This window comes from Hyposmocoma kahamanoa, unplaced genomic scaffold (assembly GCF_003589595.1).
Source record: "Hyposmocoma kahamanoa isolate Upper Pololo Valley unplaced genomic scaffold, ASM358959v1 93, whole genome shotgun sequence".
Taxonomy (NCBI): domain Eukaryota; kingdom Metazoa; phylum Arthropoda; class Insecta; order Lepidoptera; family Cosmopterigidae; genus Hyposmocoma; species Hyposmocoma kahamanoa.
The window spans coordinates 746,726-758,879 of record NW_020654810.1 but is presented as its reverse complement, the minus strand read 5'-3'; the positions used below and the strand labels follow the sequence as shown (position 1 = coordinate 758,879).

At 38.8% G+C, this 12,154-nt stretch overlaps 1 protein-coding gene across 1 annotated transcript; it reads left to right on the top strand.

Moving 5' to 3' along the window:
• The first annotated feature begins 5,920 nt into the window (after nt 1–5,920).
• On the top strand, nt 5,921–12,142 carry LOC113237572 (zinc finger protein 28). Its single transcript, XM_026474137.1, has 5 exons — nt 5,921–7,857; nt 7,944–8,432; nt 11,158–11,262; nt 11,664–11,820; nt 11,901–12,142. The coding sequence occupies exons 1-5, from the start codon at nt 5,921–5,923 to the stop codon at nt 12,102–12,104; spliced, it is 2,892 nt and encodes a 963-aa protein (XP_026329922.1). The 3' UTR covers nt 12,105–12,142.
• Nucleotides 12,143–12,154: the final 12 nt, after the last annotated feature.

The window sequence follows — 12,154 nt, the reverse complement described above, 5'->3', positions numbered from 1 at the left end:
GCCCAACCACTCAGACCAGTACGCGATTTTAAATTTTAACCTCTAGATGATAAGGCACAAAGTAGTCATTGTATCACTAGGTCACGGAATAAATGAACGCATCCATTTCCACAAATCCGTGTCAAGAATCAAGGATCGAAGGTAAAAAAACAGATCCTGACACGAAGCGTTAATAAATAACTCCTTTTCACATCTTATTATTTATTGGACGCCGGTGGAGGCTGGCTCTGGGAGTTTAACGATGACGAATACGAGATACGTTTGTAAAAAAACCCCTTTTCAGTTTTGACGCGTGATATATTCGTGCGCGAGCGCGTTATAAAGAACGCGGCGGGGTGCGCGTGCGCTGTGAGCTGATTGGTCGATGTAATGAGTGCGCGGGCGACGCGGTGCCGCCGCGACGTAGAGTAATGAGAGCTGCGTGTAAGCCAATGACGGATAGGCACCTTTGAACCTATTGTGCTTGAGAGATGGACCTGCCCGGTGAGAGATGCGCAGTTGCATGTCCGTGCCATGCAATTACAGGCGGGAAAGAAGCCTAGCGGTGAGGGTTTGGCCGGCTTTCTCCAAAGATGTCAGCTAGCGACGTTGTGCCGACTTTGATACATTCACATTTGTCTCTGTAAAGCTTACTACAGGTTTGCACATTTCTTAAAAGAACCGACTTCATCGATAAACGATTAAATTAATATCATAACATTGTTATTTACGTTCATCCTTTATGCGTTTAACAACACTCGCCAGTATATTTTTCACAATAATAATAATAATGACCAGTGAAGCAGTGTCATATTCCCGAAAACTCGGAAATTAACAGGCTATCCCCATATAAACGTAAATTTATTAGCGTTACAGTAAAAGTGGAGCGTGTCATCCCTCCACGTAATGGATCAGTCACCCAGGGGATCCATACGTTGTCCGGCCAACTTCGAGCTGCCCAAGATAGATTAGTTCGGGAATTTGCTTGGATTTTAATTGATTAAGCACCCCCCGTTAGAGGTGAGTTTTTAATCGTAAACCCTCAAGTTTTCTGCGGTGTGTGAGGGAAGGCAGCGTAATGTCAAAGGGAATTCAGCGTACATACTCTGGCAATAGGTGAATTTAAGCTACATACGTATTCTACATGTGCTATCTTCTAATGAAAATCGGCGATCGTAATGGCAGTCTGAACCTTGGACACTGCAGCTCTGAATAATGATCGGGTGCTCCTATTGAACCACTGGCGCAAATTTCTGAGCCATGATATTCTCCTTCTTCCTACTTATAGATCGTAGTTTAAGTTTCTCAGTATGTAACCCAAATACTCCATATTCCTATTCTGATGATATTTAACACCTCTCATTTTCTACCAGCACGTTGCAGCCGCCTTTCGTTTGTGATTTTGTCTCTCCACTATATACTAGATAGATACATACATACAGATATAGATACTCTCAACATTCTCCTATACACCCACATTTTCAAGGCTTCCACTCTTTTGCACATAGATTCTGTGAGTGCCCATGCTCCTGCTCCATACAAAAGAATGGAGAAGATATAACAACGAGCTGGTCGAGCGCCGAGTCCGATGTTAAGACGTCTGTTACAGAGCAGAGCCTTCATTGTGAAGAAAACATTACTCGTTTGTCTATGCGGCACCTTACTTCCAGACAGTGGTCACCACAGGCGTCAACATGACAGCCTAATTACCTACCTACTATGTTTCTGTAGGTACTTTTTCTAGCTCCTGTCCGTTGCTTAACACGTCGCCAGTGAACGATTGTTTTGTTACGGCCATATATTTTTCGTTTTCTTTTTGTTGATATAGAGACAGTAGCACACAGTTATGGACTAAACTACATACATAATTACATAAAAGTAAAAGGATTAACGAAATTAATATTTCATTTCAAACCATTAAAACAAAAACATTGTTAATATTTAACATATTTATCTACATATCGAAGTTCAACACAACTTTCAGTCAGCACACCAACAACTTCATCTCTTAAAACTTCAAATTTATTACTTACTCGATCGAGATCAAGTATTAAAATCTTCATAATTTGTTAACCATTCGTCGTGTCCGGCGAAATTGATGACCGCCATACAAGGCATGTACGACTTGTATCCATTTTTAAAGCTTTATATTTGTTGTTTTTATAATTCAAATTCAACAGTACGATCGGCTAGTCTGGGAGGGAATCAATTATAATTCCCATTAGATGAGGGCGGAGGGACTGATTTACGAGCTATGGAGAAAAATTCATGCAACTGCACCTTGCTCTGTCGAAGCACAGGTCGAGTGTACTCCATACTAATGCCGCACGCTTAATTGGTGTTTTATCAGACTCGTAATGACCATTGCAGGACTACAACTAATATCGTAATTAACAATGAGATGAGAAAGAACCTTACTAATAAAAAAAATCCATAATAGTTTTTAAGCTAATGACAAAAATAATACACTAGCACAAAAGTAGCCTTTGGTTACACAGGTAAGGAACGAACGCGTGTGACACATGAATAATTCTATATTTACATAAAAAAAAAGTTAAAAGAAGTAGAAAGTTTAAATATTGTAACTCTATCCTATTTACATAGCCCTTTAATACATTGTCAGTTACAAATAACTTCATTGTTTGATGTGAACGTTTTAAAAATAGCAACGAGATAATAGTGCATCAGATTCAGTTGCTGCAGGAATTATAAATGTACACCAATGGCTCGAACTTAAAAAAAAACAAAGGTTCCAAAAGTGAAATTTAAAAAAGTGAAACATTTCAATCGCGCGGCAAGTCGGCAACGGCAAGCGGCAAGGTGACAGCGGCCAGGGTGCAGCGGAGCCGGGAGGGGCCGATCGATGCCGACGTCGTTATTCGGGCGACAGCCTTTGACGACGTCGCGGCCGCGTTCCGTTTGTACTCAATCGGCTCTATATAATTTTCATACATCATCTGACTGTTGCTCTTTGTTAGGAATATATATCGATAAAGAATTACAGATCACTTTTTGCAAATTAATAATATTTAACACTATTTATAGTTACGCGGGAGTAGGCCAATTACTATGTAACGCTGGAAAACTTGAACGCGTATTCCGCCGAACCGAGCGTGCTACAAAAATCTCGCTATTAATCTGTCCAACGAAACGTTGAAACGTTTCATCATCGACTGTAGATCCTCATAGTAGGAAAGCAATAAGTACTCTCTTATATTTTTATGAAATTAAAATAACGACATTCTTAAATGCATTTTTACTTAAATTTTTATTTTGCATGTTTGTATTTCATTGTTTAATTTAAGTTAAACACCGAAGTTTAATTATTTTTGTAAACTAATAGAGCACATTGTACTAACAAGTATTTGCACTAATAATAATATAGCAATAAGTACCAAAGATGCTGTAAGCATATTATAAATAAAAAGGTACACCTAGACTACATTACCAGATACGGATTCAGGGTTGCAGATCAGATCATTCAGGTTTTAGAACTTACGCAAATAATTATACAATTTAAATTTTCATAAAATAAACACCAGCATTTCACCGCAATCGGAACACGCCCGGGTAAGGTCCGCGCCGCGGACGGGTGACTGACGGACGTCGGCACACACTAGCAAATACCGTGTGGGTACACGCACTCACACACCGACTGAGTAGAGGTCAGAGGACACGTTGACACGTTGATGAGTTTGATTGATGGCCCTCCGCAACGGCTAATAAAGATTATATGCTGTGTCAACGAAAATAAACGAGATAAGAAATTTTTTTGGGTAATTTTCAGGTAAGTTTTTTGTACTCAATTTTGGTGACAATTTTTATTATTTAAATATTTATAGAATATCATCATGAAGTATTATTTAATACTCGAGTGTGGTAACCTGAAATATTCTTTAATATTTCACGATGATATATTCGAGTAATTAAATAATAAAAATTGTCACCAAAATTGAGTACAATAAACTTACTTGAAAATTACTGTTGAATTTTTGTACACTGACACAAAAGCTTTTTCACGTCTATCTGAAGTAAATAAGTAAGTAAAGTGTAAGAAGGGTTTTATACTAGCAATGAGTAAATTTGACAATGCACTTGATAAATCGCATGAAACGTGCTAATCCAAACAATGCCTTTGAAAATATGAACCTTCATGTTTCATTAGTACTGAAAAGCTTAGTAACGTTAAAAGGTACGCAGTTTTTCGCTTAACACCTTTAGCTGTGCGTGCGAACGTCACCTAATCAAAGAGTTAAAATAACAAAAGCGACAACAATAGGGGAAAATCAATACATCACGTCGACGTGCAAAGAATAAAGAAAGCAAATAAAGGGAAAATAAAGCGGAAAGCCGCAGAAAGACAGGCGAATAATTAAAAAGTTCCCCGAAGGCGTAATGACAATGATGACGTTAACGACACAGCGGTCGTTTGTCAGCTGTCATTTGTCAGCTGTTTGTCAGATACAATGGTGTCAGGCGGCGCGGGGACGATTGACGCGTGTCACTGACGACACCTACCACTGACTCTCGATTGTGCCAAAATCTGCAAAAGCTGACCTAGCAGTCCTTCTAACAAGAAAAGATTCTGTTCGATTTGAAGAACTCTTGAAATCGAATAATTCTGATTCTTTTCCTGAATCCAGGGCATTTTTCTATTTCTACTGTTATCAATAAATACGTCGTTTTCGTTCGTACTGTTCGTGAATGTCACAAAAATGTTTGTTCGTCTTCAATAATTTTACTATCGAGTCGCATTCGGAAGGTTTCGGGGTAGTGGTTGTGATTCGACAGGTGAAACGGCAATATTAATGACTCCTGATTCATACCTAGCCCGTCCTTCGTTTCCACCAGTCATCCAGCTTGTCCACGGCCCTTTTAATCTGACTAAGCGAGTGAATGAGTATATTATGTTTAGGAGTTGGAGTGTCTTTCACTAAATTCCCTTCAATTGTACGTTCATTATTAAAGATTTAAATTTTATTGCGCCAATTAGCAGGCAACTTAAGGGATCGGTGATTGCTTAAAAATTTACGAAAAAAAGAAACTAGTTCTTAAGTTATGGAAGTAACGAATAGCATGCATTGCATTATTTCAAAGTCTCTATGACAAAGTGAAAACAATTTGCTATCGTGTTTATAGAGCTCGAAGGTCTCAGCGATTTCTTAATCTATTATCATACTGCAGCAGTTTGCAATGGAGTTGTCTGCAAAACAATGAAGTTAATTTATAACTCGATTCAAATTAACGACCATAGATCACCTTATGCTAATCCGCGAAGTTCCGTAGCAATGAGCTGTACAACTTGCATATATTATCGGTCATCACGAAACAGCTGAACGTAGCAAGCCCCGATGCTCTAGTAGAAAAGTAAAGGTAACAGTCAAACGATGACTTTGTATTTTTGTGGAAAACAGTGATCTGCTTGCATCCCGTAACTTAACATACCATAACGGTTTTCAAAATGTTCATAAAAATTTGTGTCTACGTGGATTTTAAGGAGCTCATTATTTACGACTATTGCCTACTTAATATGTTCATGTATTCGATCTGTAGGCCTTCATATCATGTTTCACCAAACTCAGTTCAGATAATTAAAACACAAACTCATGGACAATTCCTCAAGAATCGATTAGTGGTAAAGTAATTCGCATATTTATGGTCTGGCTGTGACGGGCACGTCAGGTTAATATCCACGTGCCACGCGATTAACGAGTTATTCCATCGGCGACGATGGCACCAGCTACCCCTGAACGCCTCCAAATTAGCCGACTTGCCTATAAAACAACCTTGACGATTTGATTAGTACATAAAGTGACGATATTTTTCTTCGTGATACACAATATACGTATAATTCCATTGAAGTATGGAATTATGTTAAATTAAAATTTTAATAACGTTGAAATGCTTTTATAGAAATTTTAACTATATTTTCTACTTCTAGATGCTATCACCTCGAGACGATGATGACGACGACAGTCACCTCTGTATCAAATGTAACACCACCATCGTTGGTCTTGAGAACTACGTCAAGCATAGAAAGGAGCGATGCGGAAAGAAACGTGAAAATAAGACGGATCTTCCCACAATAGACACTTTAGAACCTTCTTACAGTCTCGGAGCAGATGTTTTCTTTCAATCTTTGGAACTACAGAGCAGCGTCAAAAAAACTTCTCTTGCGAGACTTACTCCACCTATTCCAATAACGAAGCCCACCGTTGATAGAAAGAACTCTTCAGTAATTGCTTCAACTTCTCGTGATCTTCCAAGAATGAGCCCATTAGAAACCAACTTAAGAGGCGAAGATTGGATTGGAGGGCATAGTTTAAGAATGAAGATAGATGGTAGTAACGAAGATAACCAAACAAAATTGATAAACGCTGTAGCTAGTATCAGTGGGGTAGCTAAGAAAGAAATTCCAACTTCTTCTTACAGTATCACATCGTATCACGATTATAAAGGGGATGATGACTCCGAGGAGTCAGAAGAATCTGAGGATGATGATGAAGATGAAGTTCACGCAACTGGAGGGAAGTGGAAACCACCCCCTAATTATACTGGTGGTAAATGGAGACCCGAATCACCAGAACATGAAGACTGGGATATAAGAGAAGATCAGGAACATTCTGGAGGAAAATGGAAACCTATAATGCCGGACTCACATGATAGAGACGATGATTATGATGCACCACCACCTAGCTATACTAAAGGTAAATGGGTCCCAGGCGCTAATGAAAAAACTCAAATAATGCAAACGACAATACAAAACAAAGGCTCGGTACAATATTGGTGTGGTCCCTGCAACAGACGTCTCGGTTCAAGAGCCATTTACGAAAAGCATCTCATGTCAAATTTACATATAAGAAATGTTCTCCCAGAACATGAATTAGAATTTTCAGGTCATTTAGAGCCACTGCGCATTGTGGAGAAACGAGCAACTCGACCATCAAAATATCTAGATAGTGCCGTATACTCACAGTCGCAACGAAAGAAACGCACAAGTGGTCCCAAAGTCCTTATTCCTATGGAAAACAAAAAACGAAAGAGAAAACCCCATTATGTTCAATGCTCCGGTTGTAAATCTCGCGTAAGACTTCATCTAATGGGAAAGCATTTGATATCGCATTATCATTTTAGAAAAGCAACTGAAACGCGAAGCCCTGCCTACCAACAGCTGATTTTGGACAACATCGATGCTATAGTTCATCAGTCACCATTCCAATGCAGTCCTTGCAAGTTTTACACTAATTGGTTGTCAAGTTTCATGCAACATTGGTATTCTGAAGAACATGAACAGCACGTGCAATCCATATACGGAAGATGCTGGTGCTCTTTTTGTAAGTTTGAATGTGATTCAAGTCAAGAAATGCTAGATCATTTGTCCAGTTCCGAACACTCTGAAGTCGTCGCAGTCATAAACAGATCCATGCCAATTATAATCAGGAAAAAAACTATAATTAGTTGTGAAACTTGTCACAAAGAATTCCGGTACAACATGGAAGTGAAAAGACATTGCAAGCAGACTGGCCACAAACTTACTTATTCGGCCACCGATGATTATCAAGAACTGCATAAATGCCAGCATTGCGATGTAAAATTCAAATCTTCCGTGACACTAGCTGCGCATCTAAAGTCTAAACACAAACAAAGAGCTTTCTTGTGTTTAGTTTGCAACAGATCATTTAGCACGGCAACAGAGGCGAAGCAACATCGTCAAACTTCAGAACACAGAGTAAAGAGAAAGGAGTTAATGAGGGAAAAGGGACTCCTTACTACAGATTTAAGTAAGAAGTGTCCGTATTGCTCAGAACGAGTTATTTTAAAGAATATTATCGAACTTAAAGATCACATACGAAGAATTCATCCACATATTAAGAAGAAGTAAGTAGCTACTCTAATAATTGATGCATTTTTACGGTAGTCATCGATTTACTTTTCTTAGTACCTTTTTTCATTTTGAATTACAGATGTCCCACCTGCGGAATGGCGTTCATCCTTTCTCAAGAAGTGTCTCGTCATGTTAGATCAAACTCTTGCCAATTTCAAAATCCTTCAAATACTTCCATCCGTTGGAACTGCAGTCAATGCCTGTTCACTACTGATTCCCAGGCAGAATGTTTCTTTCATGAAGTTCTACATTCCAATCCATCCTCAGAAGTCCAAGAAGTTAGTGGTCAACTTAAAGTTATCCAGAAATATTCCTGTCCAATATGTCCAAAGAGTTTTCGAAAGGCATCGTTACGTCACCATCTTAGGCAGCACACATTTGAAAGACCCTTCGTGTGCTCAATTTGTGGAGCTAATTTTACAAGACAGAGTAGCATGGCGAATCATATAAAGAGTGAACATGGCAGTAACATGTTGGATGTTAAACTAGAAAAAATTGAAGAAACTCCCAGTACCTCAACACCGCGAGAAGTCACATGCGAGAAATGCAAAAAGGAACTTGACGGCAAGTAAGTAGAACTAAGTGAAATTTCTCGATTTTACTACAGTTAAGTAATCGTTGTCTGGCGCATATCGTCATTCATGTGATCACATCCTGATCACACCCTTTCACGAATTTTATTGCTCCTTTTGCTTTCACTCCGCAAACATGCGGCGACGCAAACGAAAGATATTTCATTTAATTGCGAATTGAACTCCTTGTCGGAAGCATTAATACATGCACCTACAGAAATAATCGGGCGCATTAAAGCGTGCGCACTTCAAATGTCGGCATCAATTTGCGACAATAAGGCGCGTGGAGCGGATGCGTCCATGTCAAACGTCACACAACTCTTTCACAAATATCGGGAAACATTCATAATTTGACGCGACCGCTTTGATATGCGCGAGCGCACCACATTACCCCGGCGGACTCGGTGTTGCCAACGATGACGTTTTTATACCCTGAAGCAATAAATTCTCCCCGGATGCCTGGTAATGTTGGTATTTAGAGCGTCTCTGGATCAAAATATTAGTGGATTGGAGGTGACATGTGAAGTTTATTGTACGCACGTGTTGCGACGTAACGTATTGGGGATTTGCAGGTTGATGCGCCGTTTGATTTGACGGTGCTAAATCGCTTGTGGTTTATTTGCCGCGTCCAATGCTGCGTCGGAGTGTACAGATCATTCATTTGAAATGTCGCTCTATAAATACATCCGTGGGATTAGAGCGACTGTAGTCTTTATTCAGACGCGTCTGCATGTAAAAAGCTACATATATTTCAAGCGTAGTCGATTATCCATCACCCTGTATTTTGGATCCGTCTCGGGCTGTTAACTTGTCTGTTTTCATTAAACGGACAATAACTTCACCAATCATAATTTTATAAAGAATATTATGTTCGAAAATATATTTTTTTCTATATTTAATTAAATACTTACAGTGCAGGCATCGTTCAATGTGAACTTTACACATTTGGACACTGAACTTGGTACCTTATAATAAAAGTATTCTTGGCTACATTTGCCATATAAAAGCGAGCACAACCTCAAGACGGGCGAAGTCTCCAAGCCAAGCCACATTATTGTAATCAGGCGTCTAACTGCAGTGCATTAATGCACTCGCCATAACCCTGAAATATGGCCCAAGTTCGCTCATCAGCGGTGTTAGGATCCCTCAATGGCCATACTTACTGGCTCGGATATGGTATCCAGGCACACATGGAATAACTGCTTTATACGTACCCGAGAATTAACGGAGTTCGTAGACATTCTGAGAGAACTGTAGATTTCAGTTGTCAAAGATAAAACATTAAATATTTTCTACTTTCGTTAAGTTCACGTCATTCAAAACCAGATCTCGTAGCATTTGCACAATAATTATATATTGCTAAGACGTGCTATTTATGTTCAATTCATGTTAAAAATTTACAAAGGCCGTACCCAAATCCTGTTGGGACATTGCAATTTGTAATACGAATCTTATAATTCAGAGTCGTTACTTGGAAATTATGGTTGAGATTTGTAAAAATGAATTTTGCCTATGTTTAAGCAAGAAATTGAATTAAAATTTGAGTTTTCTTCGGAATTTCGTAAATACGAACTATTTTACGAAATTACTAAGAAAACTCAAAGTTTAATTCCTTGCTTAACGTCACATAGTGTTTTAGACGTTCAGCGAAAAGTAATCTGATAGTACACATGCAATTTGTGACAACAAATGGTGGGTCTACATATATTTTACGTCGTTTTTTAACCGTGGACGGCCGTATCGTAAAGGCGAGTTAGCGCTAACTACTCTGGACGGAGGCCAGTGGCTATGGCATTCCGTCTGCAACCCGCTGCCGCTGGAGGTATGCGACGTCCCGTTTAACACTATCCTACAACTTCTCTGTGACAGAAAGCCACGGACGATTAAAATAGAATTGGCCTAGCTTGATTCGTAATGAACCAGAGTAGGTACGATAGCGTTACATAAGTTAAATAATGGATCACGTTATTGCCAAAGCCTCGTATGACTCGCTGGTGTACAGGGACCTTTTTTAATACGCCGAGTGTTTTAAACCTAACAGTCTATATACCTATTAAATTTATTGCTGGATTATTGATAGGTGCTTACGCTAATGCAACTTGGTTTATTTTCCTAATAAAAAATACGAAATGAAATCAAGTATCGTAAAGCACTTTGCAAAAAGCGTTAGGCATCAGCGTTAGGCAGGTTTTACTGCATTCATTGCCAGGCAAGTGCACTTTAAACTTTAATGTCCTTGCGGTTTTGGTCACCTCTCTGCCTGGGACACACAGCTTGGAGAGATTTGCAAAAGAGTTGCATTTACCGGTTTGACACGTCATTTTATTAAGGATAACTTAACATTAATTTGATAACTAGGTAACTAACCTGCTCACGACGATGGGTTTATGTTTCGAGTTAAAATTAAAATTCAGTCAGAGCCATAAAACAAGTACATTACCGCTTATACGTATGTACTTTCAAAAATTTGGATACTGTAGGATGTAGAATAATTTTCAAATACAAAGAAAGGTTAAGGTTCAAGGCGGTGTGTATGCTACCGGGTGAAAAATAAAGCAGAGCAGACGGCTCGACGGGCTAGCCGGCTAGTGTTCACCCTCGAGTTATGGAAAAGGTGCTTGGGATTTATGACATCCACCTGTTTAGTTGAAACAGATGGCACTAACATGATTTAATACAATATAGATAAGCTAGAATCTTTTGTATGTTGTCTTATTACAGAGCCGCCTTAACACGTCACATATCAAGATGCATGATAGGAGTTGAAAGGCTGTGTCCACACGTTGATTGCTCCTACGTAGCTACAACAGCAGCACAACTTGCGAGGTAACATTTATAGTTATTAATTTTTAATACAATGTATTTTTTTGCTAATTTTTATGTGCTTTAAGTTTCCACCCCTGAAAATTACAGTGCAAGTATACGCTGCATAGTGTACCATTAATTTTTGAAGCGCCACCTTTTGAGTAATATTAAAACTACATCAAAGTACGCGTAACCTAATAACTTCAGATTAAAAAACTGACAAGCTCTCAATGATTCTTAGTAGTATTTCAAAATTACGATAGATGGCGGTAGTTGTTGGTATTAAATGAAATACTTTTATTATACTCTACTTGATGGCACTGTAAATAATAATTGCAATGTACTTTTTAGGTTTGAAATCTCACTCACTAGATGACATTGCTTGGGACATAAATTGTTTTAATTATTTTTTCTACTTTCAGACATCGTCGAGCACACGGTGAACGGATCAAGCATCACAGTTGTTCGTTTTGCACATTTAAGACAGATCAAGCAAGTCATTTGAAAAGACACATGTTATGTCACCAAGGTGTTAAACCCTATGCTTGTCCTCATTGCCAGTTCACCTGTGGTAGTTTGGTAAGATTACACTTTTAAATACTACTCTGCAATTTTATTATTTTATTTTCCCATAAAACCTTAAATGACATCTTTTCCAGGAGAACCTTCGCAAGCACGTACTCCGAAGTGGCCGACACGTCGGTCTTTATCTCTACAAGTGCCACCTTTGCCAATACCAAATTAACACGGCTAAAGCCTTACGTGGTCACCTTGTTGAAGATCATGCTGATAAATTTGACATGAAAACTGCGGTGCAGGCTGTGAAGACTCACTTGATGGTTGTAAGAGATCAAGGAAAATAAAGAAAAAAGTTTATAGTATGTACGTAAATAGATACCTCGTTCAAGACTAA